This window comes from Rhopalosiphum padi, chromosome 3, assembly GCF_020882245.1.
Source record: "Rhopalosiphum padi isolate XX-2018 chromosome 3, ASM2088224v1, whole genome shotgun sequence".
Taxonomy (NCBI): domain Eukaryota; kingdom Metazoa; phylum Arthropoda; class Insecta; order Hemiptera; family Aphididae; genus Rhopalosiphum; species Rhopalosiphum padi.
In genome coordinates this window covers 37942800-37968364 of record NC_083599.1, presented here as the reverse complement: position 1 = coordinate 37968364, position 25565 = coordinate 37942800, and the positions used below count along the sequence as shown (strand labels likewise).

The following is a 25565-nucleotide window of genomic DNA, read 5'->3' as shown; positions in this document are numbered from 1 at the left end:
ATATAATGTGTTAAAAATTTTAAATGGATATTTTAAAAAACAGAATAAGAATTTAAATTTGAATGTTGGTTTGGTTCATCCTGAAAAGTTGCAAAAATCGAGATACGACCTTCTTCCTTGGGGCCATCGATATACCAAAATTGTAACGTAAAATTAATTTAGAATTTAATTATTTATTTGTATATTCATTAATTAACGATAATGTAACCACAACCACAGGCTAATGACCTAGCTGTTGAAGCCTTTAATATCAATAATATCAATAAAAATAAAAATAAAAAATACACATCAACTTACCACTCGAACAAATATTTGTAAATAAACCTTAGGTTCACTTAAGCTAAACAAACAAAAAAAACTGCAATCAAAACTTTATTACTATCTACCAATTTCACATAGGAAAATGATAGCTAAATTTGAAAAAGAACAAAAAGCAAAGAGAACTAGGTATTCACTGGAATCATCAATCAATATTTCTATGAATTTTGTATTCAATTATAAATGAGAAGATTAGCTTTATAAAAAGCGAATAAATTCATTTTGACGAGAAATACATGTGACCATAAGATTTCATAATAAAAAGTAAAATATTATAGTATAAGTACAATATTGTAAGAACTAAAAATAGAGATGAATATATAACATAAAGATGTTAGATTTTTAAATAGAAAAATTAGAAAAATCTATATAATAATGTAATAAATAACAAAAAAATATTTTAAGTATATTTCAACTTGAAATACCTTATTAACAGGGCTCGGAAGTTCTAGCAAATGCATATTTTTCTTGGTTCGTCCTAGAACATCCAAAGTAAGATACAAATATGTTTCACACTTCTCTGGTGTCATACACAAAATTTTATTTTGCTATTTTTTGCATATTTACGGTTTTTACTGCTATTTTGCTAATTTAAGGTTTTTAGTGCTATTTTTGGGTATATTTTCATATAAATACATATTATAGGACCTATTTCGCTAATTTGGAGTTATAAATGCTGTTTATGGGCATATTTTTAAAAACTAAATTTATTTAACCTACCAAACAGCTGCCTACGAATATGTGAACGAAGACAAATTGTTATATTTTAAGATGGTGTCAGTCACATCGCACTATCATTAGATTAGTTGTATTATCGTGCTGCAGTCGTATTCCTGTCGATACCTACCAACATATTCTATGAAAAACATTAAAAATCTGTAAAATTAAATATATCTTAAATTTCATGTTTAAAAAAATTTGTTGAACATTTTATTTTGCATATTTTCCAATTTTTAGTGCTATTTATAGCGCTGATATTAATGTTTTTATGTGCATATTTAAGCGCTAAAAATCAATTTTTTTAGTGCTATAACTTCCAAGCCCTGCTTATTAAAAGACATTAAATTTAAACTGAAAACATTATTAGACGCAATTATAGTTGGTGCTAATTCGGTATGCGCTCTACCGGTTTTGGCGTTCTACACTCAGTCTATGTTCGGTACGCGGATATTAGACTGCAATTACGGTATATATGCGTTATCTGCCTCGGTTTTATATAATATGACAACAATGTAACTACTGAACCTTCTATTCCGAATACTATTGATCCTCCAAGTATATGTGTTCAATCCCCTAGCTCAGGGGTCGGGAACCTGCGGCTCCGGAGCCGCATGCGGCTCTTTGGATAATCTATTATATAAAAATAAGTCCGGTTTTCCTCCCTGACGCTATAACTCCAGAACGCACGAACCGATTTCCACGGTTTTGCATTCGTTGGAAAGGTCTTGGGCTCCGTGAGGTTTATAGCAAAGAAAATTCTGGAAAATTCAGGAAAAATTCAACAGAAAAGTGGGGAAATCGTTTTTCACATACAGCGCCATCTATTATACATAGCATGTACTTCAAACCAATAGCAACGGTGCGTGATAAAGTGTGTGACAGATATCATTATTCTCTGTTCAGTTAATTTCATTTATTGTAAATTATATGGATCGTGCATTTGAAGTTAAATTCAACACTATGTCCATAGTCCAAAATGCCTAGAGAACGACGTGCGAACATCGGCCGCCGCACAAGACATGCAAGCCAGCAACAAGTCTATTCAAGGAACTTAAGAGAAGAAAGACAAAATATAATAAGAGAAAATGACCGATTGAGACATCGCGTGAGCACACGAAGATCATTGGCATCATACAATCGCTTGGCATTCCAATATGATCCCACTGCGAACTACAGTGATGATGAAAATTTGGATATTGGACGAATGACGACTATATGCCGATATTGCAATGCGGTAAAGTTCAAAAGAGAAACGGTTGGATTGTGCTGCGCAAGTGGAAAAGTCAAACTGGATCCATTACTTACACCACCACAGCCACTGAAAACAGAGCTGAGAGACCACCATCGACAACATTGACTAGCTTCTTTGCAATGTGTGAAGCAGATCCATTCGCAGCGACGCTGATGTACGTTGAAATGCCCAAGTATTACACTTGGAATCAATCAACAAAGAAATTCCAACGTCGCAAACAAGGAACCCCAGTTCCAGACTGGCCACAGGTGTTTTCAACTGATGCACTAGGTCGTATGTACACTGTTCATCCTAGAAACGATGAATGTTTTTATTTGCGACTGCTGTTAGTAAATGTACGTGGACCGAAATCATTTGCGCATTTGAAAACTGTGAATGGCCACCAATGCCAAACATATCGAGAAGCATGTCAACTATTGGGTTTGCTGGAGAACGATTCTCATTGGGATTTAACACTTGCAGATTCAGTTGTTTCATCAAATGCGTACCAAATACGAACGCTGTTCGCAATTATCATCACCACATGTTTTCCTTCACAACCAATTCAGTTATGGAACAAATACAAAGACGCCATATGTGAAGATATCTTGCATCGCTTGCGTATTCAAACGAATAATCCTGACATCCAAATAACCGATGAAATCTACAATGAAGGATTGATTCTGATTGAGGATCAATGCTTGACTATTGCAAACAAGCTACTGATTGAAGTAGGAATGATTGCGCCAAATCGATCGATGCACGATGCATTCAACCAACAATTAAATCGAGAGCTGCAATACAATGTTGATACATTGCAGGAATTCGTTAGAAATAATGTTCCGTTGCTGAATGAACAGCAAAAACAAGTATACAAAACATTAATGCAAGCGGTGGACAATAATACTGGTGGTCTATTCTTCCTGGATGCACCTGGAGGAACAGGGAAAACATTTGTCATTTCATTGATTTTGGCCACTATTCGATCAAGATGTGACATAGCTTTGGCGTTAGCATCATCTGGAATTGCGGCGACTCTTCTAGATGGCGGTCGTACTGCACATTCTGCGCTTAAGTTGCCACTCAATTTAAACACAATTGATACTCCAACGTGCGATATTTCCCGATCCAGTGCAATTGGAAAATTGTTAATGCAATGCAAGCTCATTGTTTGGGATGAGTGCACAATGGCACATAAGAAATCACTTGAAGCACTTAACTTCACACTGAAGGATCTTCGGAGAAATAACAACATCTTTGGCGGCTTGATGATATTGTTGGCAGGCGATTTCAGGCAGACGTTGCCAGTAGTTCCCCGTGGAACGCCTGCAGATGAATTGAATGCTTGCCTAAAGGCATCACCTTTATGGAATAACGTAAAAACATTATCGCTAACCACTAATATGAGAGTTCAACTTCAAAATGATCAAAGTGCTGCACAATTTTCCAAACAATTGTTAGATCTTGGAAATGGAAAAGTCCCAGTTGATGCGACATCTGGATTAATTACTCTTACCAACGACTTTTGCCGATTTGTAGACACTCAATTAGTTCTTATTGAAAATGTTTTCCCAAACATTAGTGAGAATTATAAGAATTATGCTTGGTTAAGTCAACGAGCAATTCTTGCAGCAAAGAATAATGATGTCCACGCACTGAATTTCACCATTCAATCAAAAATTGCTGGCGATTTGGTGACATACAAATCCGTTGATTCAATAACAAATCCCGATGATGTAGTAAATTATCCAACGGAGTTTTTGAACTCTCTGGAGATACCAGGATTTCCACCACATAACTTGCAACTGAAAGTTGGTACAGTTATTTTGATACTGCGTAATTTGAATCCACCGCGACTTTGCAACGGTACTCGACTTTCGGTAAAGAGACTTATGCCGAATTTAATTGAGGCAACCATTATTAACGGAAAGTACGCAGGTGAAAATGTATGTATTCCTCGAATACCAATGATTCCGACTGATCTTCCGTTTGACTTCAAACGATTGCAATTCCCAGTTCGCCTTGCGTTCGCAATGACAATTAATAAGTCGCAAGGCCAATCGCTTAGTGTTTGCGGGATAAATTTGGAAAATCATTGTTTTTCACATGGACAGTTATACGTTGCGTGTTCACGAGTTGGGAAACCATCCGCTTTGTTTGTGTTAACGTCAGACCAAAAAACAAAAAATGTGGTTTACCAAAGAGCACTACAATGAAACAATTAAATAACACTTCATTTTAGTAGGTAATTGAAATGAATTTATTACTGTTGTGAAATGAAATAAATATTTTCCTTTTCAAATATATAACAAAAAAATTTTTTTTTCTTTATCTTTTAATCACCAAACGAAATGTTACATAAAACGAATCTGGTGGCGAAACGGAGTTCGCCGGGTCTGCTAGTTATCAATATAAATATATCCGTAAAATATAAATTATATTATACGTTATTATAACGATAATAATTCTGAATTTCTCAATAATTATTTATTAATCTTATCGCTCAGTTAGTTTTATTGTGTTTATAATATGTATGTGTATGTTCTATCTATTTTATCTTTATTACATGGGTCGGGAATGTTTTCATTGTTATTTATTAATCTTATCGCACAATTAGTTTTATTGTGTATATAATATTTATGTGTGTGTTGTATTAAACTCGACTATCATTATTCGGTAGAATACAAAATTATAAACCTGTATTTTCCTTAGCTTGTGATGAATCATGTGACGTTAAAAACATCGCTCAACTCACTTTAATGGGACGGTATGTTTCGTCTACGGGTGTTCATGAAGAATTACTGGGTTTACTACCGCTCAAAGGACAAACTCGAGGAGAGGACATTTGCGCTGCAATTACAGAATTTTGTAAAGAGAAAGAAATCAATTTAGATAAGCTGATATCTCTTTGCACTGATGGATCACCAAATATGGTGTGTAAATATAAAGGATTTGTTACTCTTTTTGGCCAAAATGTGAAACATGAACTACTATCTTTTCATTGTATTGTTCATCAAGAAGCTTTATGTGCTCAAACATTTCCAGTTGAAATTAACCAAGTCATGGCACTAGTAGTGAAAATTATTAACAAAATCATAACTTCAGCTCTAAACCATAGACAGTTTCGTGCATTACTTGATGAAGTTAATGCTCGATACAAGGATCTTCTAATGTTCAATAATGTACGTTGGTTATCGAGAGGGGCTGTTTTGAAGCGCTTTACAGATTGTTTCGAACCCATAAAAGATTTTTTAACAAATAAAGGCATCAACTACCCCGAATTGTGCGATGATATGTGGCTACAAAAATTGTATTTTGCTGTAGATTTGACTTCATCTCTAAATCACTTAAATAAAAAGCTTCAAGGTAAGGGAAATACAGCACATACACTACTGGAAACTGTTTTCTTTCGAACAACAACTTCAGCTTTTTTCAGAAGATATTGACAGCGGAAACCTTGATCATTTTGAATCTTTGAAAGAGTACACGGAAAGCTCAGGTTGTGTTATTGATTTGGAGTATTTTAAATCGGCCATTCAATCCATGAAAAATTCGTTTAGTAGACGTTTTGCAGATTTTCGAAAATATAAATCTACGTTGAAGTTCTTGACATCACCACTTATAGCGGAGACTGGACAAATTAATTTTCCATCGTTTCCATCTGTCGACAAAAGACTATTTTCATTGCAATTAATAGATCTAAAAACCAAAGATCTTTGGTCTACAAAATTTGAGAATTTGAAAACGGATATTGAAAATCTGGAAAGGGAAAAAGGATTTTTAGCTGCGAACCATAAATGGACGGAACTCGCTAAATGTCAAAAAGAAGAGCAAGTTATATTTGACGTATGGAACAGTCTTCCCGAAAGTTTCAGTCAAATAAAAATGGTCGCTTTCGGAATTTTGACCATTTTTGGATCTACTTACATTTGTGAGCAAACATTTTCAAATATGAACTTTATTAAGAATAAATTAAGAAATCAACTGAATGATATCAGCCTTGATGCTTGTTTGAAGTTGAAAACTACAGATTACTCTCCAGAATTGAATAAGCTGTCTGGAGAAATTCAGTGTCAAAAATCCCACTAATATTAAATAGATACGTTATTTTGTGTTTAATTAAATAATATTATATTTGTATAAACAATAATAATAATAATGAATTAATAAAATAAAGTTTTTCTATATTTTCTAAATTTAAGACGTATTATTATGTTTTTATTTTATTGCCTACTAAAAAAAGGTTGTTCAAACTTGTGCGGCTCCCTGGATATCATAGTTTTGTATTTTTTTAAAAGAATGGCTCTTTCCTATGAAAAGGTTCCCGACCCCTGCCCTAGCTCTTCAGTAACAGATAATATTTTTAATTCAAATTTCCTAACTAGAAGTAATAGAAATCAAAATCAACCTCAACCTACACAATCTCCAATTAGTTCACATAAAAAATTAAATAAAAAACCTATAGTTGTTAAAAACGTTAAATGGTCATCAGGGAATTTGACCAATATTGCATGTAATTTTCAAGGAAACACAAACTTATCTGAAGAAATTCTTGAACTAGAAACACCTCTACAAATATTTAAATATTTTTTTACAAATGATTTGATAGATCACATTTGTTCAGAATCTCTCAAATACAGTGTTCTAAATGGTATATCTAATCCAACCCAAATAACTCCAGAGGATTTACAAAAATTTATTGGTGTACTTACATTGATGAGTCTGGTTAATATTACAAATGTTAGGCATTACTGGTGTCCTACTTTAGGTAATAATTTAGTACAAGAAACTATGACTGTCAATAAATTTGAAAAAATTAGGCAAACAATACACTTTAATGATAATAATTTAAATTCTATGGGACCAAATCGTGATAAATTATTTAAAATAAGACCTGTCATAGAAACATTAAGAAAAAGATTTTTAACAGTTCCTTTAGAAGAAAATTTATCTGTCGATGAACAATTATGTAGTACCAAAGCAAGAAGTGGTCTTAAGGTGTATCTTCCAAACAAACCACACAAATGGGGTTATAAACTTTGTGTATTATGTGGGGTATCTGGGTTTGCATATAATTTTGAAGTTTGTAGTGGTCAAGAAAATCAAGAATGTTTTTGCTTAAAAAAAGAACCTGATTTAGGAGCAAGTTCCAATATAGTTGTGCGTTTATGTAGGGTTATTCCTAAAAATGAAAACTTTAAAGTTTTCTTTGATAACTATTATACTTCACTGCCTTTATTAGTTTATTTAAAGAGACAAGCTATTTATTCACTTGGTACTGTAAGGAGAAACAGACTAAAAAATGTCAAACTTCCAAGTGATGAAGTTTTAAAAAAAAATCCAAGGGGGACAATAGGTAGTTGTGTGACAAAAGTCAGAGGAACTGATATAACAGCTGTAGTATGGAAGGACACTAAAGTTGTTAATTTATTATCAACATTTGTTGGGGCTGATCCTGTTATGAAAGTAAAACGGTTTGATAAAAAATTAAAAAAACATGTTGAAGTTGACTGTCCAGCTATAATTAAAACCTATAATAAACATATGGGTGGTGTGGACTTGTTAGATGGATTATTGGGACGCCATAAGATAAAAACAAGAAGCCGAAAGTGGTATATAAGACTATTTTATCATATGTTGGATGTTACAATAGTTAATTCTTGGCTATTACATAGAAGAATACAAGAAGGTAAAGGGGAAAATAAAACATTGACTTTAGTGCAATTTAGAAAAGAGCTAGCAATATCTTTGTGTAAAGTTGGACAAGTTACAACACCAAAACGGGGACGCCCATCAAAAGAAATACAAGATAATATTGAAAAAAAAAGAAAATTAGGAACAAAAAAAGGAGAAGTAGCTCCGACTAAAGATATAAGACTTGATGGAATTCAACACTGGCCAATTGACAGAACTACAAAAACCAGGTGTAAAATGCCAGGTTGTGATAGTTACACTTGGATCAAGTGCAGTAAATGTGATATAAGCTTATGCTGTGGAAAAAGTAGAGTTTGTTTTACAAATTATCATACAAAATAGAAAAAACATTCATATTATTTTGACTTTTTGTTAATTATTATTATTATTTTGACTTTTTATTTATCATTATTATTATTTTAACTATTTAAAAGTTTTATTTACTTATTTAACATTGTTATAATTTTATTGGTTATTGCTCATATGAGTTTATTGGTAAATATTATTTCCCTGTTCAGTTTATGTTTGGTCATTTTTAATTTTTTACTATCATAAAAAGTGATATGATATGTTTTAAATTTTTTTAATATATACAGACCTTTGTTGTTTTATTTTATCATTATCATACAAGAGATGTATAATTTATTTTAATTTTTTCTATTACAATTTCTAATTTTATTTGAATTTATTTCATTGTGTTACATTTATTTTTTCATTAATCGTAGAGAACCCCGAATGCATAGTGTTGCTCACAGGCAACAAACTTAAAGTACTTATTTTGGGGGACTTAAATTTCAAAAAAAATTTTTCTTTATTTTTCTCTAATTAAGAGTTACATAAAGAAACAATAAAAAAAAAAAATATTAAAAAAAAAAAAAATCATGCATTGTAGGGTTTTAATATCAATAATATCAATAAAAATAAAAAAATAAAATACACATCAACTTACCACTCGAACAAATATTTGTAAATAAACCTTAGGTTTACTTAAGCTAAACAAACAAAAAAAACTGCAATCAAAACTTTATTACTATCTACCAATTTCACATAGGAAAATGATAGCTAAATTTGAAAAAGAACAAAAAGCAAAAAGAACTAGGTATTCACTGGAATCATCAATCAATATTTCTATGAATTTTGTATTCAATTATAAAAGAGAAGATTAGCTTTATAAAAAGCGAATAACTTCATTTTGACGAGAAATACATGTGACCATAAGATTTCATAATAAAAAGTAAAATATTATAGTAAAAGTACAATATTGTAAGAACTAAAAATAAGGATGAATATATAACATAAAGGTGTTAGATTTTTAAATAGAAAAATTAGAAAAATCTATATAATAATGTAATAAATAACAAAAAAATATTTTAAGTATATTTCAACTTGAAATACCTTATTAAAAGACATTAAATTTAAACTGAAAACATTATTAGACGCAATTATAGTTGGTGCTAATTCGGTATGCGCTCTACCGGTTTTGGCGTTCTACACTCAGTCTATGTTCGGTACGCGGATATTAGACTGCAATTACGGTATATATGCGTTATCTGCCTCGGTTTTATATAATATGTTGGGTATTTCTTTCAACTGTTAATAATAATGATAATCTCTAATTATCTTTACCTTAACCCTTTATAGGGTAGAGGGAAATTATGTTCCACCTTAGAAAAAAAAATCCTGTAGCTTGTGATCTTAGGGAAATAATTTCCCACTTATATCAAACAAATTTTCATCATTTTCTGCGTTTATTATTATAAAGGTATTTTTACCCTAGCGCATAATTTTCCAATGCCCACTCACGATAACTGATTATCCAAGTTATTTATAATTTTGTTTCAATTGAAATTTATTGTTGATAAAATCGTTTAATTTATTTGTAATCAGTATGATTAAATAGGTTAGTTCTTGTTCTTTATTTTAGTGTGATAATGAAATATCATATTATACTTCAAGTGCTATTATTATTAATTTTTCGTAACACATTTTTCATATCAATTTTTTTTTACTCAAACTAAAACGACTACAACAGAAGATTGAATGCTGTTAGGAACTCAACACTATTAAGATTCAAGAAGAGGAAAACATCTATCAGGCTCCTAAGATTGAAGTTCCGGAAGAAAAGAAGAATCCATGTGAGAAAGCTAGCGTGCAAGAAGCTAAAGCAAATCTCCTGTTGGTTTAAAAGACCAAAAAGAAGTGATGTCTAAGTGTGATAACATGAAGGAGTCATCCATAACTCCTTCAACATGTCAAAATACCAAGGCAAAGGTGCAAGCCAGTCAAAAGAGGACAAAGATCAAAATTATCCCTGGACCCAAGTTAGAAAAAAAGTCTGGGATCACAGATTTAGTGGCTGCTGTGGCCGAAAAGCGAGCTGCCAAGGATTTGATAGCGAATAGTGAAATAGAGGCAGACCAAGTATGCAAGACCCCAAAAAGCCTTACCCAATTTTGTTTGGAAAAAATCTGAGACAGATCAACAACCCAAGAAATAAGATAATACAAAATCTGTCTGTAATTCAATATGAATCCCTCATTTTAATAAAATGTAATCTTGTGAATTTTATAAACATAGGAATCTATTAATAAAATAAAAAAAAATATATAGATGTATGTGCAATTTAGATTTATATAATTATTATTCTATCATTCATAAAATATTTTTTTTATGTGTACCAATGTTATTATTATTATTTGTTTTTTTTTTATTTTGATACTTTCATTATATTCAGTGTTAGGATTAAGGAGGAGTGTGTGAGATATGAATCCTACACTGTCACATTGTTATCATTATATCTATATTACTTTATATTATTATTATCTATAATGACGGTACATTGTTATATTGTTATATCTTTATCGATGTGTTTTCCATCAATACAAATAAAGTTAGTCTGTTCCATATCATCAACTAGTGCGTTGCCTTCTTATTAAGCGTGTTACCTTTCGTACCTACAAACTATAATAATTCAGACATTGGTGGAGATTCTGATGCTGATGATATTACAACAATTAGTCGACAAATAACATCCTTAGGTAATAATATATAGAATTTTCAATAATTGTGAATCTAAAATAGGCACTAGGCAGATGCTATTTTTTATGAAATATTATAATTTTCACATGTGTTTAGGCAAAAGAACAAGATCAAGTATGCAAACAACTAATCAATATGAAAATATTGATCTTCATGGACAATGTACTACTATTTTAGGTAAATTATTTTTACATTTTATTATTAACTTTATTATGTTTTATAAATTAATTGTAATTTATATAAAATATGTATTTATTGTATATTTATTTGTTTTGTTTTATATTTATAATTATAATAAAATTAATAATTTATAAAATCAATAAAAGTGTAATTTTAAAATATAATAATAAAAGTTGTGAATGTATATAATTAACTATTATATTTTTTCTTAGTGAATGCCATTATTTCTGATCAAGATAAACCATCTTCAAGTGGTTATAATTCTAGAACTAGACTAAGCTTAATCAAAGTTGTTGAAACAGCTACAGATGTGTTAAGTATGAATCTTTAGTTTTTAATTTAATGCAGGTAAAACGACGGAAATGTCGTAATGGGGAGTGGATGTCGATTTTTCAGTGTCCAAAAAAAGGCTGTCAGATAACAAGATCACCACGAGCTGGTAGCAGCTTTTTTCATTTTACTGACTTTTTTTAGTATTATAACTATAATTTATCAAATTGTTGAACTTGAATTTATGTTTATATTGGAATTACCCACACAAATGGTAATAGATTGAACAGGAAGAAGTAATGAGTGAGTCACCGAAAGGTTTAACATGTGCTGAGAAGTATGTACAGCTGTTTTGAAGACTGAAGGAAAAATGGTTGAAAATGTACAAAATTCAATTCAGATTGACGAAGCTCGTTTCGCTGGCCGAAGGAAGTATAATAGGGGTAGATTATTCGACGCGATCGAGAAACACTTCTACCAATAATTGAACGTGAATGCGAGGCAGGATCAGAAATTCATTCTGATGAATAGGCTGCATATAAGTGTCTCACAAGCAGAGGTTTTGTTTGTACACATGACGGTAAATCACCAAATCTCATATGTCGATGCAAATACAGGAGCCCGCCCACACTCAAAACATTGAAAGGTCATGGTTGGACGCGAAAATTAAATTATTGAAAAAAATGAGGGGTGTTCCTCCTAATCATTTGTAGTCCCATCTTGATCACTTTTGCTGGCAACTTTACCGTCAAGACAGTCCGGACCTTTTTCTCGCCATGTTAGAAGACATTCAGATCGTTAATCGTTAAACGACGTATGACGACTGTAGATCATACTGACTCAGACACTTGTCTGTTAAGAGTCATCAATAAAATAATATAAAAAATATAAATAATAAATAATATAAATATAAAATAAAACCTAGTCAAAACGACCTATGTAGACTGTAGAGCACATACCGACTCGGACACTTTTCGGTAGAGCGCATACCAAATTAGCACCTTATAGTTTTATAATAACTCTTAAACACGGGGGTAACTACGCAAGGCACAAGATATGATGTAGAAATATTAACAAATAAACACAGCTGAATCTAAAAGATTAACTATGGCATGGGAGAGATGTCATCTAGGTGCCATAGGATAGTAGATGATCACACTTACACATGAACTCAAGAACCCGTAGATAGTGGAAAAAAGACAGCACTCTCTTAATCATAAGTAGGGCAGAGGACTTGTAGCATTTGCATATTTGTTTTGCACAGTCGCAAAAATAGCAGAGTACGAAATAAATATGTTTTATGCTTTCATAGAGCTAGTTTTGAAATTTAATTTTGCATATAAATGCATATTTTGATACTTTTTAATTTTTAGGGTATATTTTATACTTTTATACGCTATTTTATACTTTTTGAGACATATTTAACTTAATTGTAACTTAATGTAATTTTCAAGGTAAAAGTAGTATTAGTATTAATTAAATATTTATTGGCTAAAATGGTTTTTACTAAAATATGAAAATTTTTTTTTTAGTGTCAGAAGAAGATATATAAAATTTAAAAAAGTAAAGCAATAAGAATAAAAGTTACAGTTTAATTAAAATTTGACAATAGTATATTGTAATTGAAATAAAGTGTATTAAAATTGTTTTGACTTATTTTAAAGCCTATTTATTTTATTAATATTTTTAAATTAAATTGTAAAAAAATAATTTTAGTGCATATTTTAAATGCATATTATAGGGTTTTTAAGCGCATAAGTGCTTACATATTTAGTGTTTTTTTAGAGCTACAAGTCCTCTGCCCTAATCATAAGGTACTCAACAAGTATAGTGGGAGAAAGTGCCTATAAAAGAGATCCCTAGTTAGGACTTAATCAGACATGATTTACCAAAGTTAGCACAAGCACCTTCACACTAGTCTATATCAAAATTTAATTAATTGAACTTAAAATAATTTTCAATCAAAAAACACTTAGAAAAATGTACGACTAATTATTTTACCACAACTTCTACCATCTGCAGGCGCTCAATTACGCCGCTAACACTAAGTGTAACAAGAAAATATAATATAAAAATAAAATAAAAAAATGTTTTAATTACTAACCCAATTATTAATCAAAAATTGTCAAATACATACTTAGATTTAACTATTATAACCACATACTATACATGAATATTATTTCAGAGACTTTTGTTTAAGCTTTAAACATAAATCTTCTTTGTAGAAGGGAGACGAATCCTATAAGATATATATAATATAAATATTGAATATTATAGCAAACATTATAAACGGTGTGTTGACATAATTAAATAGGTAATTAACAGCACGAGCATGCAGAGGTCAGTGCAAAGAGCTAATGAATGATGTACTATTGTAATCTAACTATTAAAGTATTGTAACATATCTCCTCTAAAAAGTTGTAAACTCTAAGTTCACAGGAAAGGACACAAAACCCCAAAATCCGTCTTGTACAATAGTCGCCACGACCACTAATCTTAATGATCATATAAAAGGGAGATTTTTGCAGACGGCTAGAGATATCTGAGATGTTCAGAGTTAGGTTGTAACACATCTAATCAGTCTAAATAGTTTACAATTGTATTTTTGTATTTAAAATATATGTTCAAAAAAAGACAATATTATACCTTTAAACATCATATTGTCGTTCCTGTATTGATATATGAATTGACAAGTCCGACATAACAATATGAAAACATTTACTGTTTGCATTACAAATGTTGCTACAAACTGCTGTTTAAAAGGCTCAAATGACATGCAAAATATTATGATATATTATAGTGTTATACTTAAAACATACTTAGAGTTCCGAAGTAATACAGGTTTCACATGCTTGCAGCCCAAGTAAAAATAAGCAGCAACCGTTCCAGATACTAGCATGAAAAACGTCTATTATCTTTGCTCTGGGCAAGGTCCTGTCCACCGCTACGGTTTTCATTGTTACTCCGTACTTCAATTACTAGCACCTAATCAACGAGTTCTCCACCGAAACGAAAATCTGTGGAGACTTGAATAAGACCAACGCCTGATCAAGCATAACTGAAAGATAAAATAAACAAATCGCACATAAACACGTGTTTTCAAGACGCAAAATCGACATTGGCGTCAATGAACAAGAACAAAACAGTAAAATATATTATAGCGTTTTCTTAAAATTGTTACCTATTATTAATAATGTTATGCCAATCGATGGTGTATTGAATTGTAAACGATCACTGCCGGTTCGGATGTGGTGAGAAGAACAATGTACATACACACTTGATGACAAGCAAACAGTACCGGCGAGGAAGAAGAGAAGATTAGTAATAAATGGCGGACCGGTTCACAACACTATACAACGTTATTACACAGTACAAAGCGTAAGTGGTACCACAGGCTACAGTTGCAGCGCTACGCGTCCGATCTATACGTTACGTGGTGGGGAGTAAACAGTGGTGACGGCGTCGGTGGTTACTGCAACTGGTTGTGGACTTGTGGTGGTGTCGGACGTTGGTTTCTCGATGGCGACGACACTACGCACAATTGTCATTAGACACCCAAACTCGGTTTGGTGGTTCGGCCCTCAGTCACAGTGGATTTCACTTTTCTTATGAATAAACAAAACGAACCGACCGCGTTCACTCGATCCCTTGCGGCACGACACTAAATTACAGTTTTTGGAAAGAACGTCGTTTACATTCGTACATAGTTAATGAACGTCACTCGTTTTTTTCAAATTCGAACGTGGACGTTTATATTTTTAATGAATTTGAACGATTTTTAAGATGTTCAATTGGTTTACCATTTAATAAGTATAATATGTATAAAATAGATTGAATATTTTATTTGATGAAAAAAATTAAATACGTAAACTCCAGTGGTCCTGGCTCGACATATAGCATTATTGATTATAGCAATAATAGCATTATATTATTATGATTTCCACAAATTTGTAATAAATATGTATAACTAATCGGCTATAATCATAATAAAAATGAATATAAGTGTAAAACGTATAGTGGTGTTGGTGTATCGTACTATCGTACTAATTCGTGCATATCGTATGGGCTATGTTATAGTTACTATATATATATATATGTATAGTAGACTTATACTTTATAAAATGTACCTATATACTCTAGTATAAATTGTGTTTTTACTTCTGGGGCGAGTTACATATGTTAATGGATATTTGTATTTTAGTTATTTTATATTTAATTAACATAGGTAATTCGGTAAATGTTCTTTTTCTATAGCCTCGCATGCTTTTATAAACACGTCTTTTTCGTCTCCGCAATTAGGTATTATCGCCGATATTTCTTTTAATGTAACTTTAGTACCGCTCATTTTTACTATAGGTTTTCTTGTTAATGGCGGTAACTGTGTAGTATGCAGTGCATACTATGCACTATATTTCAATATTTGTTTTAGCGCGCGTGCCTATAACCAGTAATATTTGTAGGTAATAATTGAAAAGACTTTAAATTACCGGGGACGATTATATGTATTTAAATCAATTATTTATTATATTATAATTTAGTAATATTACCTCTCCGATCCTTGTACCGACTTGCCTGTTGAAACCGTGGTTAGCGTCTGAGATACAAGATGAGATGACCAATTTGTATTTTAAAATAATAAGACTTTTATTTGTTTTACTTCCTACTGTTAATTTTATTTAACTTTTTAACACACATTAATATACGTATTTTAAATTATTATTACAAACGCTTATAACTAACTATGTTTTACTGCATAGACGATCTACGTAGTCTTTTACACTTGCTTTTAACCGTCTGTACAAAAATATAATATTAAGTAATAACGCGTCTGGGGCCTTGACTGAAAACTTGGCTCCTTATATCTATTATATAATGATTATAATGTTTTGTGTGTGTGTGTATGTGTGTACGTGTTTCCGGTGCGTGTGTAATATCTTATCGTTGTATGTATTTTGTCGTATTCAATATTTGTAACTTATTCTTATCCTTAATGGGCAATGGTTAACAATTATTATAATTATTTTAATTTATTACACATTTTAAATTTAAAAAAGGTATGATGGCGCACATCATTACATCCACCCTAGCCTTCTTGTAATGCACCCTTGCATCAAAAATTACGCATAACATGTAAATCTAAACATTTATACAAGTAAGTTATACAATGAAGATAATGTTAATAATACAAGTAAAGAATTATGTGTACAAGCATATTAAGATAATATTACAACTTTTATTTTGCATATTTATAAAACATATTTAGGAAAAGAATTAAATTAAGATGAAATTATGATAAAAAAATTACAATTATAGTTATTATAATGAAGTATGTAGGTAATAAAAAAAGGGTATAATAATAATATTACTAATGTGTACATGTTCTAAAAATAATATTGAATATGCAACATAACTAGGAATTTATTACACTTTTTTTTTAGATAAATAGTATGTAAATAGTATGATAAATAATATGTTATGTAAAAGGGTAATAATTTTTGTTAGGTTAAATTTAATAGGCTCGAATCTTCTGATACTTTTGTTCTCGAATTTTATAGATTATAAGACTGATTTAAGACGTCATGCAAGTACATTATTGTTCTTGGATGTTTTGTCTATTGTTTCCTTGAATGTAGTTGTGACTAGGAATCCATGCTAAAGTAATTTTTTACTTGGCAGATTTATTTAATTGTCTATTTTGAATAATATTTGATTGTAGTTGAATTGATTTTGGAAGCTTTGTGCTAAGTGAGTTTCTGATGATCGGCTAATGTGGCTTGTCTTGGTTTGAAATGTATTGAATATTTATTAATATAGCAGTGTACATAGACCAGTGGTTGTTCTTCTTTGACAGCAGGTAATTGAAAAAAAAACACTATAAAGATCTAATGATGAAAAATATTTTGATCCTTCTAGAAGAGCTCTTAATAAATCTGTAGTTTTAGGTAAACTGGTAAAGGATATTAAATATTAATCTGCTTCGACACTATCATTTAGTTCTTTTATGAAACTACAAGCCTATAAGATCCTTTTTCTTTCTTTTTTACTAAAAACTGGAGCTACAATTTACAAATGTTAATATTATAGGACGAATAATATTCGCATCAAGTAATTTGTCTAGTTGTATTTTTAATTCTTCACGTTGTTGTGAGGAAACTGTGGGGTGCATTAAATTTAGAGTCCGTATAATTTGGTTTCAATTTTAATTCGCAAGTATTTACATTAGCACATTTTATGCATGAAGTGTCAGTTGTAAAAAAGGTAATAAATTTTTTTAATAATTTAACTACTTTTTTATGTTGTTATATATCAAGATGTTGGGATATATTTATTACACGTTCCTTCATTATCCATAAGTATTTCTTTGTCGTCGTAAATGTTCGAAATTGTGTTTGGTATTTTTGTGTAAGTATTTATTGATTCAATATTATCGTTATTATTTAGAGGTTTTTTGGGTATCTATAAAGTCATTTGGAAGTGTACTATTATCAATATTATTATTTTTCGTTATGTTATTTATCAATTATTGTTAAGGCGGTATATCATTAATGACAATATGATTAGGCGGTACTTTGATGGTTTATCTGTTCTCGTTCTGGGGACCCAATGCGTGTTTTTTTTTACATGATACAAAACGATTACGGGCTTATTAATATAATTTTTCTTTGATAGACAATTGCTGTTTTATTAGTGTCATTGTAAATATTATAAGTATCGTGATTATAATAATCAGCGATTGCGGCTAATTCGTCATCAGACATCCAATAATTGGGCAGCTGTGTAATGTTTAATATTTGTAAGATATCGGCTATAGAAGTGATTTTATTTAATTTGTTATCATTTAAAGCATTACATACAGCATAAATGCCACAGTTTTCATCTCCTGTGACATTTTCTCCGGGTTTATAATTTTCAAAAACTGATTTTATTTTATTATTATCTTTTATATTAATGTCTATATTATAATCATCATTTAATTTTTTTAATTACTTATGTTACTCATATTGTTACTATTACTTCTATCATAAAAAAATATATTATTAAATATAATGTATTTTGTTTAATGGTAGGCATTCGAAGTTTTTCGTTTTTTGTTAACTGATTTCGTTAAATTTTTTAAATATTTATCCATTATAACGTTGTAAAATACGTTTTGAAACCCTCAATCTATTTTATAGTAAAGTATGTTTCTGCAGTATTCAAATTAAATTCAATAAGTTGATGGTTAAATGTTATGTACCTATTATTGTCTATGCGGCGTAAACGCGTACAATAAATATTATAATATAATTGTCGAGGCAAATTATATCTAATTTTTATTTTTGCATAAAAATAATAACTATTAACTAAATCAATATATAATATATATACTATTATAATGGTTAACAAGCCAGATAAAAATTGATATTTATGACCTATTGCACTATAGCAGAGTTAACTACTTACAGTATTTTACACAGATTATGTAGCATCGCTGACGTAAAACATTATTGGTATATAACAAAATACTAAACGTTATAGCGAGATATAAGTCTGGTCTTTGGTCGTTATCAAACCGTAGATTGCTGATTCAAACGTATGCATGTCGTGTGTGAAACGTTTTTATTATCGGTCATCGGATATTATATTATTCTACATATTACTATTATTATGGTTATTGTATTGTTATGGTATTTCTTAAAAAATACAATGAGCCTCATTGAGCAGTTTAGTGCGTGGGCCCATAGGCCATATTAAGCTCACTGTTTATAAAAATAAACTTAATATAAACATTCTCACAGTGTGAGATTATTATTTAATTTATTGTTTTCTTAAATCTAAATGTAATCTAATGATCAGTGCCGCAACTACTGGGTATGCAAGGTGTGCAATGCACACGGGCCTCCAGCTTTAAGGAGCCTCTACAACCAAAATTGAAAATTAAAAATTAATTGTCTGTTTTGATATTTTTTTGTGCTACAAATATTTATTGATTTTATGTTTTTCCTTTAAATTAAATTAATTATAGGCATAATTATTAAGTAGATGATAAATATAGTATTCAATTGCCAAGTAGGTATCACAATAATAATATTAAGCATTTTATAATATCTATTACAAAAAAAAATCGGTTTTATACGGGTATCAATAATCGATATATTATATGCATTATGTGGCATTATCCATACATGATATATTGTCTTATGTCATGAGTAGAGCTATGAATTTAATGCACTAAAAAACCTTAAAAAATGCATTTAAAATTTCAAAAATTATAGCATAATGTATAAAATACACTTAAAATGGTTTTTAATTTCATTTCCATATTTATATTGATATTACTGTAAGGCTGGAATCTGTATGTAAATACATATTTTTACTAAAACATGATACATTAAGTATTTTAAATGATAAATTCATTTCAAGTGATTTGCAATGGAATAAAACATATTTTATTTTACATGTTTTTATATATTTCGTCATAAATATACGTTTTAACATTATTTGTAAAATGTCTGCTTTTTTTTTTACATATTTCGTAAATTTTGACAATTTCAGTGGTTTAATACTTAATAGTATTATTATATATTTATACTTCGATAATAGTACTCGTAAAAATTGTAAATGTATACTGACTATGACTATAATGCATATGGGAAATAAGTATATGAAAGTATTATTTAACTATTAATAACTTGATTAGAGTTTATCTCATTTGTTTCTGTTTGATAAGTAATAACTATACATTAATGATCTTAGATTATACTTTATATTCATAATTATTAGACAAAATATATTTACGAATTTTCAACAGTGTTAGTACTTGCGTTTGCGTGGTTGTGAAAATATCTTTATATTTTATATTCTTTAAATTAAATTGATTAGAAATTAAAAACAGTTAATTGTAATTTATTCAAAAATTATTTAGAATTTTATTTTATACTACAAATTTTGGCCATTTTAAACTGCATATATATATATGTACAAATTCTTGATTTTTTATTACATATAAATCCCACTATCCCAGCCCTAGATAGTAGTATATTATATGCGTAAACATGTAACTATATAATAAAAAAAATGATAAAAATTGATTTTATTTTTATTTTTATTTCGAAGTTGATTAATTCTTTAATAATACTATTGCAGGCCTGAGATAATTTTTTATGTATTTATTTTGAAGGGATTTAATTTAAATGATATACCTTTCTTTGATAATAATTAATATACCTATATTTTAAAGATTACTTACCATTAATTTTCATAGTTTTAAGTTTTTATTATTTGAATGAGTTTTAAAAAAATAATATGGGTTTTAGTTCACAAGATAAATTACAGTTTAGATCTTTAAGAATTATTTTAAGTAGTTGTGATGTTTCTAAAATTCCTGAAAATTGTAGATCAATACAAGGACAAATATCTCATATAAATATAAATCAAAGTGAAAATGCTAATATAATATTGTATAATATTTAAATTCAAAGAACGGTTTAATGGAATGAAATGTGTTTCTGATCGTTTCACATTTTTAAGTCCGAAATCAATTTTGAACAATGATAAGTCTTCCCTAATTAAATCTTCTTATGATTTCATTCAATTTTATAAAGATAATATAAATTCAGATTTCATGCGGCAAATTGTACCTATGCCTAAAAACAAGAATTCTATCCCAAAGTCTAAAAACTATTAAAGATCTATGTGTATTTATTATTGAAATGGATTTGTCTTTAAACTATCCAGATATCAGCATGTCTTATAGTAGGTAACAGTCGCGTCTGTAGAACGCAGCTTTTCAAAGCTTAAATTAATAAAAAATTATCTTCAAAATTCTTCTAGTCAAGATCGACTGAAAAATATAAGTGTTTTGAATATTAAAAGTAAACGGACCGCCAAACTCAATATTGATAAAATAATAAATTAATAACAGACTTATCCAACGCAAAAGCCGGAAAAAATTTTTTTTGAAATAATTTTAATTTAATATAATCTAATAACTGCTTTATTTATAATGTTTTAATTTTTAACAACTAACTTATATTTTATGAAACTACTTGTGATTTATTAATTATTATATTTTGCTAAAATGAATAAATGAAAATTAAATAGAAATGTTTTTTTTTTTATATTATTAGTTATTTTATTCTGTTTAATTATTAGTTATAAATACTATATTATGAAGTCTACAAAATAGCATGCATGTGCTTAATGTAGACATAACTACATTATTTAAATTGGTTCTGGTTTGAAAAAAATTTCAAATTAATAATATAATAACTATTAAACTATATAAATATATAATGTAGGGTAAACTTCTATTGTCTAATTAGTATAATGTACATATAATAACATAAATTATTCCATACAAGTTAAAATACTAAAATAGTAGTGATTAATTGCCGTAGTAATACAAAAAACAAGTAAAAAACAAAAATATTAATTTGGGGTCTCCAAATAAATTTTGCACACAGGCCTCAGGGCTCAGAGTTAATAGTTGCGGCACTGCTAATGATATATCAATATCATAATGTATTCACGTGTATTGTGTGTACAGTAGTGTGTAGGTATTATTACAAAGCATATAGGTAATATTATGTTTATGTATAACTAATATAAGGTATATTGACAACGGGTGCGCGCGCCGGGTGTATCGCAAGCGAAAATCATTCCGTCATATTTTATTACACCAAAAACACTTCGTTATAAATCCGTATAAAAAAAGCCAAGTTAAAAAAATTAAATTTAGTAATGATTAAATCTGTAATAACGTAAAAAATCGATATACAATAAAAATATGAGATTTATTCTTACTTTAAATATATGTTATATGTATGTGATATAATCATGTATTAATATCAATTTTTACGTAATTACCTTTCTCCTGATCCTCGGAGGATTTTCGTTATTGTACACTGTATACAACCTATATGTCTAGTTTATAATATTACTATAATACCATATATTGTCAACATGCACCTTACCTGGTTCACTGGAATATATGTATATATGTATATTGTATATATATATATGTGCTGCGATGATGTAATGAGGTGATACAGGTAAAATAAGATCACTGGACGTGTATATCCAAATAAAAACAAGACTGACTTATTAATGTATAACAAAAACGGGTTTAGTTATCGCACAACGAAAACGGACCCGAGAGATGTTGGTGAAAAGACGGGTGCACATGCACTGCCGAGGGAGACGACTTGGTCAAGCCAGCCAGAGACGTAGACGGCCCCATCAAAGGCTTCCGCGTTTCCAAAGATCTGGCTTTATCCTTGGTTGCAAAGACCCTCATTGGGCCATCCCTTTTCTTTGTCGTCATACGAGAAAAGTGACACGTCCTGCGCTTTATTGTAACAGACACGTATGGCGTTTCTGGGTGACATCGTAATATTAATCGGACCTTCATCACTGATAAAAGATTTTTATTGAAGTTTACCGTTATCCGCGCGCGGCAACTCGACCGTTACTAATTTATTATATTTAACCCATTTATGAAATTATTACATTTATGATATGAGCGCATATCATTACAAATCTTTAAAATACGTGATATTATATGGAAACTAATTAAAATGCTATTATTTTATAATACTATAAAAATACCTATGATGACAAATAAAATCAATTGTAAAGTTTCTAATTCTAAGTAAATACTTAGTAGTTACTAATTAGTCAATTTAAATATTGTATATAAATTATTAATTACGAAAAATACTATATATAGTGATTACTTATTTGTATTTATTTAAATATACTTACACGTCCACGTCCTGCCAAGTATAGGTAGTTAAACAATATGTTGACTAAATATTTAACTTTACAATTGATTTTATTTGTCGTCATACTCGTCATAGATAGGCATTTGTAATATTATAAATGGCATTATACTTATTTTCCATATTATATCACGTCTTTTACAAATTTAATCATTACTAAATTAAATAATTTTAACTTAGCCTTTTTTACACAGAGTTATAAAGAAGTGTTTTTGGTGTGATATCATTTATTTTTTTTATACAAAAGTTACGATTTTTTTTGACTAATAAACCTGAAGATAAATTTTCATCATTTTTAAAAATTGTTATATACCTAGAGTAATAATAATTATTACAATGGCCATACGGCGAACGCCGTGGGTCCGGCGTCACCGTCACTCATCGTACGTCATCACCGCCGCCGCAGTAATGAGAATGGGAGTTTGGATAAACGGCGGATCGAGGGACATATTATTTATATATTTTAATATATTATATTATATTATACAATTATAATTTACGATATTTTAGTTGCGTAAGCAAAATCGGTCTTTAAAGTAATTGAACATTTTTGGTTATAACTTCTAATAACTAATAAGCCATCTAAACAATCTGCTTGCTAGTCCATCTGTTCCTATCTGCACAATATTTCTGATCGATTGATAACGTATAGGTACGACTTTATACGTTTAGCTGTTTGTTATGTAGAGCTGGCCGATGCATTAACAAAAATTAGCACGGTATTTCAATGGTACAACTCGGTTTTCTATTATTATATACATTACTGGCTATACTACCTACGTTTTTTTTTTTTTTACTTAGCTTCGCGCCACTGCCGTCGCGCTAGATAACAATACCTAATTATTATAACTATTAAACATATACAGACCTATTTTTTTTATTGTAAATTCATCTTAAAAAAATCATTGTATATTTCCATACATTTCATACGGTATACTTACTTAAAATAGGTTATAAATAAAATAATATTTTAATATAATATAATATAGTACCTAGGTACTAAGGTACTTATAGTATGCTATATACGTGTTACCCATAACCTTTGTAATATGATGAGCAGCTTTTATTATAATTTTTATTTTTTAATAAAATAATCATATAACCTATAATTTATAGATTTTTGATTATTTTGACATGCATCTACTTAGTAGTTAGTACTATAGTCTATAAGTACTAAGTAAATAATCTTGAGAATAAAGAATTCACTTAATACTGACAATACTATAATAATTTCATCAGCAGATAAAATTAATATTTAATTGTCTGTTTATATATAGTCATACAGGTACCTAAGAATTGAAAATATAATACAATGTACGTTTTTCTTTGTACGTTTTGCAACCTATTTAATTCTATTGGAAGTCTTTGGTCAATTAGCATTTGAAATTCAAGTTTTTAGTGTTTTTAAGACTTAGTATATAATATACTATATTCACTCGTAAAATAACTAAGTCTCCTCAAACAAGGAAAAATTTAATAAAATATCCCATGTTTATTGTTTTTAAATCTATAAAAATTATTAAAAATAAATATAGGTTCGATTTTTTTTTTTTTAATACATTTAAAGTTCAAATTTTTTCAAAATTTACAATGACGTAAATTACAAACAACATTTACCTTATAGTAAAAAATTATAGTAAAATCTTCAATTTTTATAGCTAAGGTTTTAATATTTAATACAATGTTCCTCATAAATAGTTCATACTGAAACTAATAAATTTAAATAATATACAAACACAATTATTTTTTATAGACATTTGAAGAAGTTCAAATTCGGACGAAATTACATACTATGTAAATGATGAATAATTATGTTAATTATTTTGTTATAAATCAAAAATATTATTCATGGAGATTTAAAACTTAAACGCGTACCTAAACTATTATATCACCTTTGTTTACTATAACATTTAAGGGGTAATCGGTCAAAATATCCAACGGTCTCAAAACATCCAAATGTATCCGTTTTTCCGAAAATAAGTTCATTACACTTTACTTTCTAATAAAATGTAAATATAATATATTATAATACATAAATTACGTTAATAGTAATAATATTACAAAATATACTACACACACATTACTCATTAGTCAAACAGCCAAAAAATATAAAATAAATTGTTTTTATATATGTATAAAGTATACACACAATAAAATAAAATATTAAATAATTTGCTAAAAAAATAACTGCACTATTAAAAATTTAGAAAAACGTTTTTAAAAATAGAAAATGTTATCTTATTTCTAATAAAATTAATCCGTTTTCCGAAAATAAGTGCATTACACTTTACTTTCTAATAAATAGAAACCGGATTAGTTCTTAGATATTTTCTATTATATTATACATTTTT

The 25565-nt window shown here is 29.2% G+C and overlaps 3 protein-coding genes across 3 annotated transcripts; all 3 read left to right on the top strand.

Moving 5' to 3' along the window:
- The first annotated feature begins 3056 nt into the window (after positions 1 to 3056).
- Positions 3057 to 4618, top strand: LOC132924111 (ATP-dependent DNA helicase pif1-like). The gene has a single exon (XM_060988214.1). The coding sequence runs from the start codon at positions 3154 to 3156 to the stop codon at positions 4483 to 4485; it is 1332 nt and encodes a 443-aa protein (XP_060844197.1). The 5' UTR covers positions 3057 to 3153; the 3' UTR covers positions 4486 to 4618.
- A 410-nt stretch (positions 4619 to 5028) lies between these two features.
- On the top strand, positions 5029 to 6358 carry LOC132925025 (general transcription factor II-I repeat domain-containing protein 2-like). The gene is made up of 2 exons (XM_060989457.1): positions 5029 to 5635; positions 5709 to 6358. Exons 1-2 carry the CDS (start codon positions 5029 to 5031, stop codon positions 6356 to 6358), a joined length of 1257 nt encoding a protein of 418 aa, XP_060845440.1.
- Positions 6359 to 7060: 702 nt separating this feature from the next.
- Positions 7061 to 10148, top strand: LOC132925024 (piggyBac transposable element-derived protein 3-like). The gene is made up of 2 exons (XM_060989456.1): positions 7061 to 8275; positions 10014 to 10148. Exons 1-2 carry the CDS (start codon positions 7061 to 7063, stop codon positions 10146 to 10148), a joined length of 1350 nt encoding a protein of 449 aa, XP_060845439.1.
- The last annotated feature ends 15417 nt before the right edge of the window (positions 10149 to 25565 follow it).

Coding starts and splice junctions, on each gene's coding strand:
- LOC132924111 (XM_060988214.1), top strand. CDS start 3,154: ATGCAAGCGGTGGACAATAATACTGGTGGTCTATTCTTCCTGGATGCA.
- LOC132925025 (XM_060989457.1), top strand. CDS start 5,029: ATGGGACGGTATGTTTCGTCTACGGGTGTTCATGAAGAATTACTGGGT. Junction 5,636..5,708: donor CTTAAATAAAAAGCTTCAAG/GTAAGGGAAATA, acceptor TTTTTTCAGAAG/ATATTGACAGCGGAAACCTT.
- LOC132925024 (XM_060989456.1), top strand. CDS start 7,061: ATGACTGTCAATAAATTTGAAAAAATTAGGCAAACAATACACTTTAAT. Junction 8,276..10,013: donor TATGCTGTGGAAAAAGTAGA/GTTTGTTTTACA, acceptor GAATGCTGTTAG/GAACTCAACACTATTAAGAT.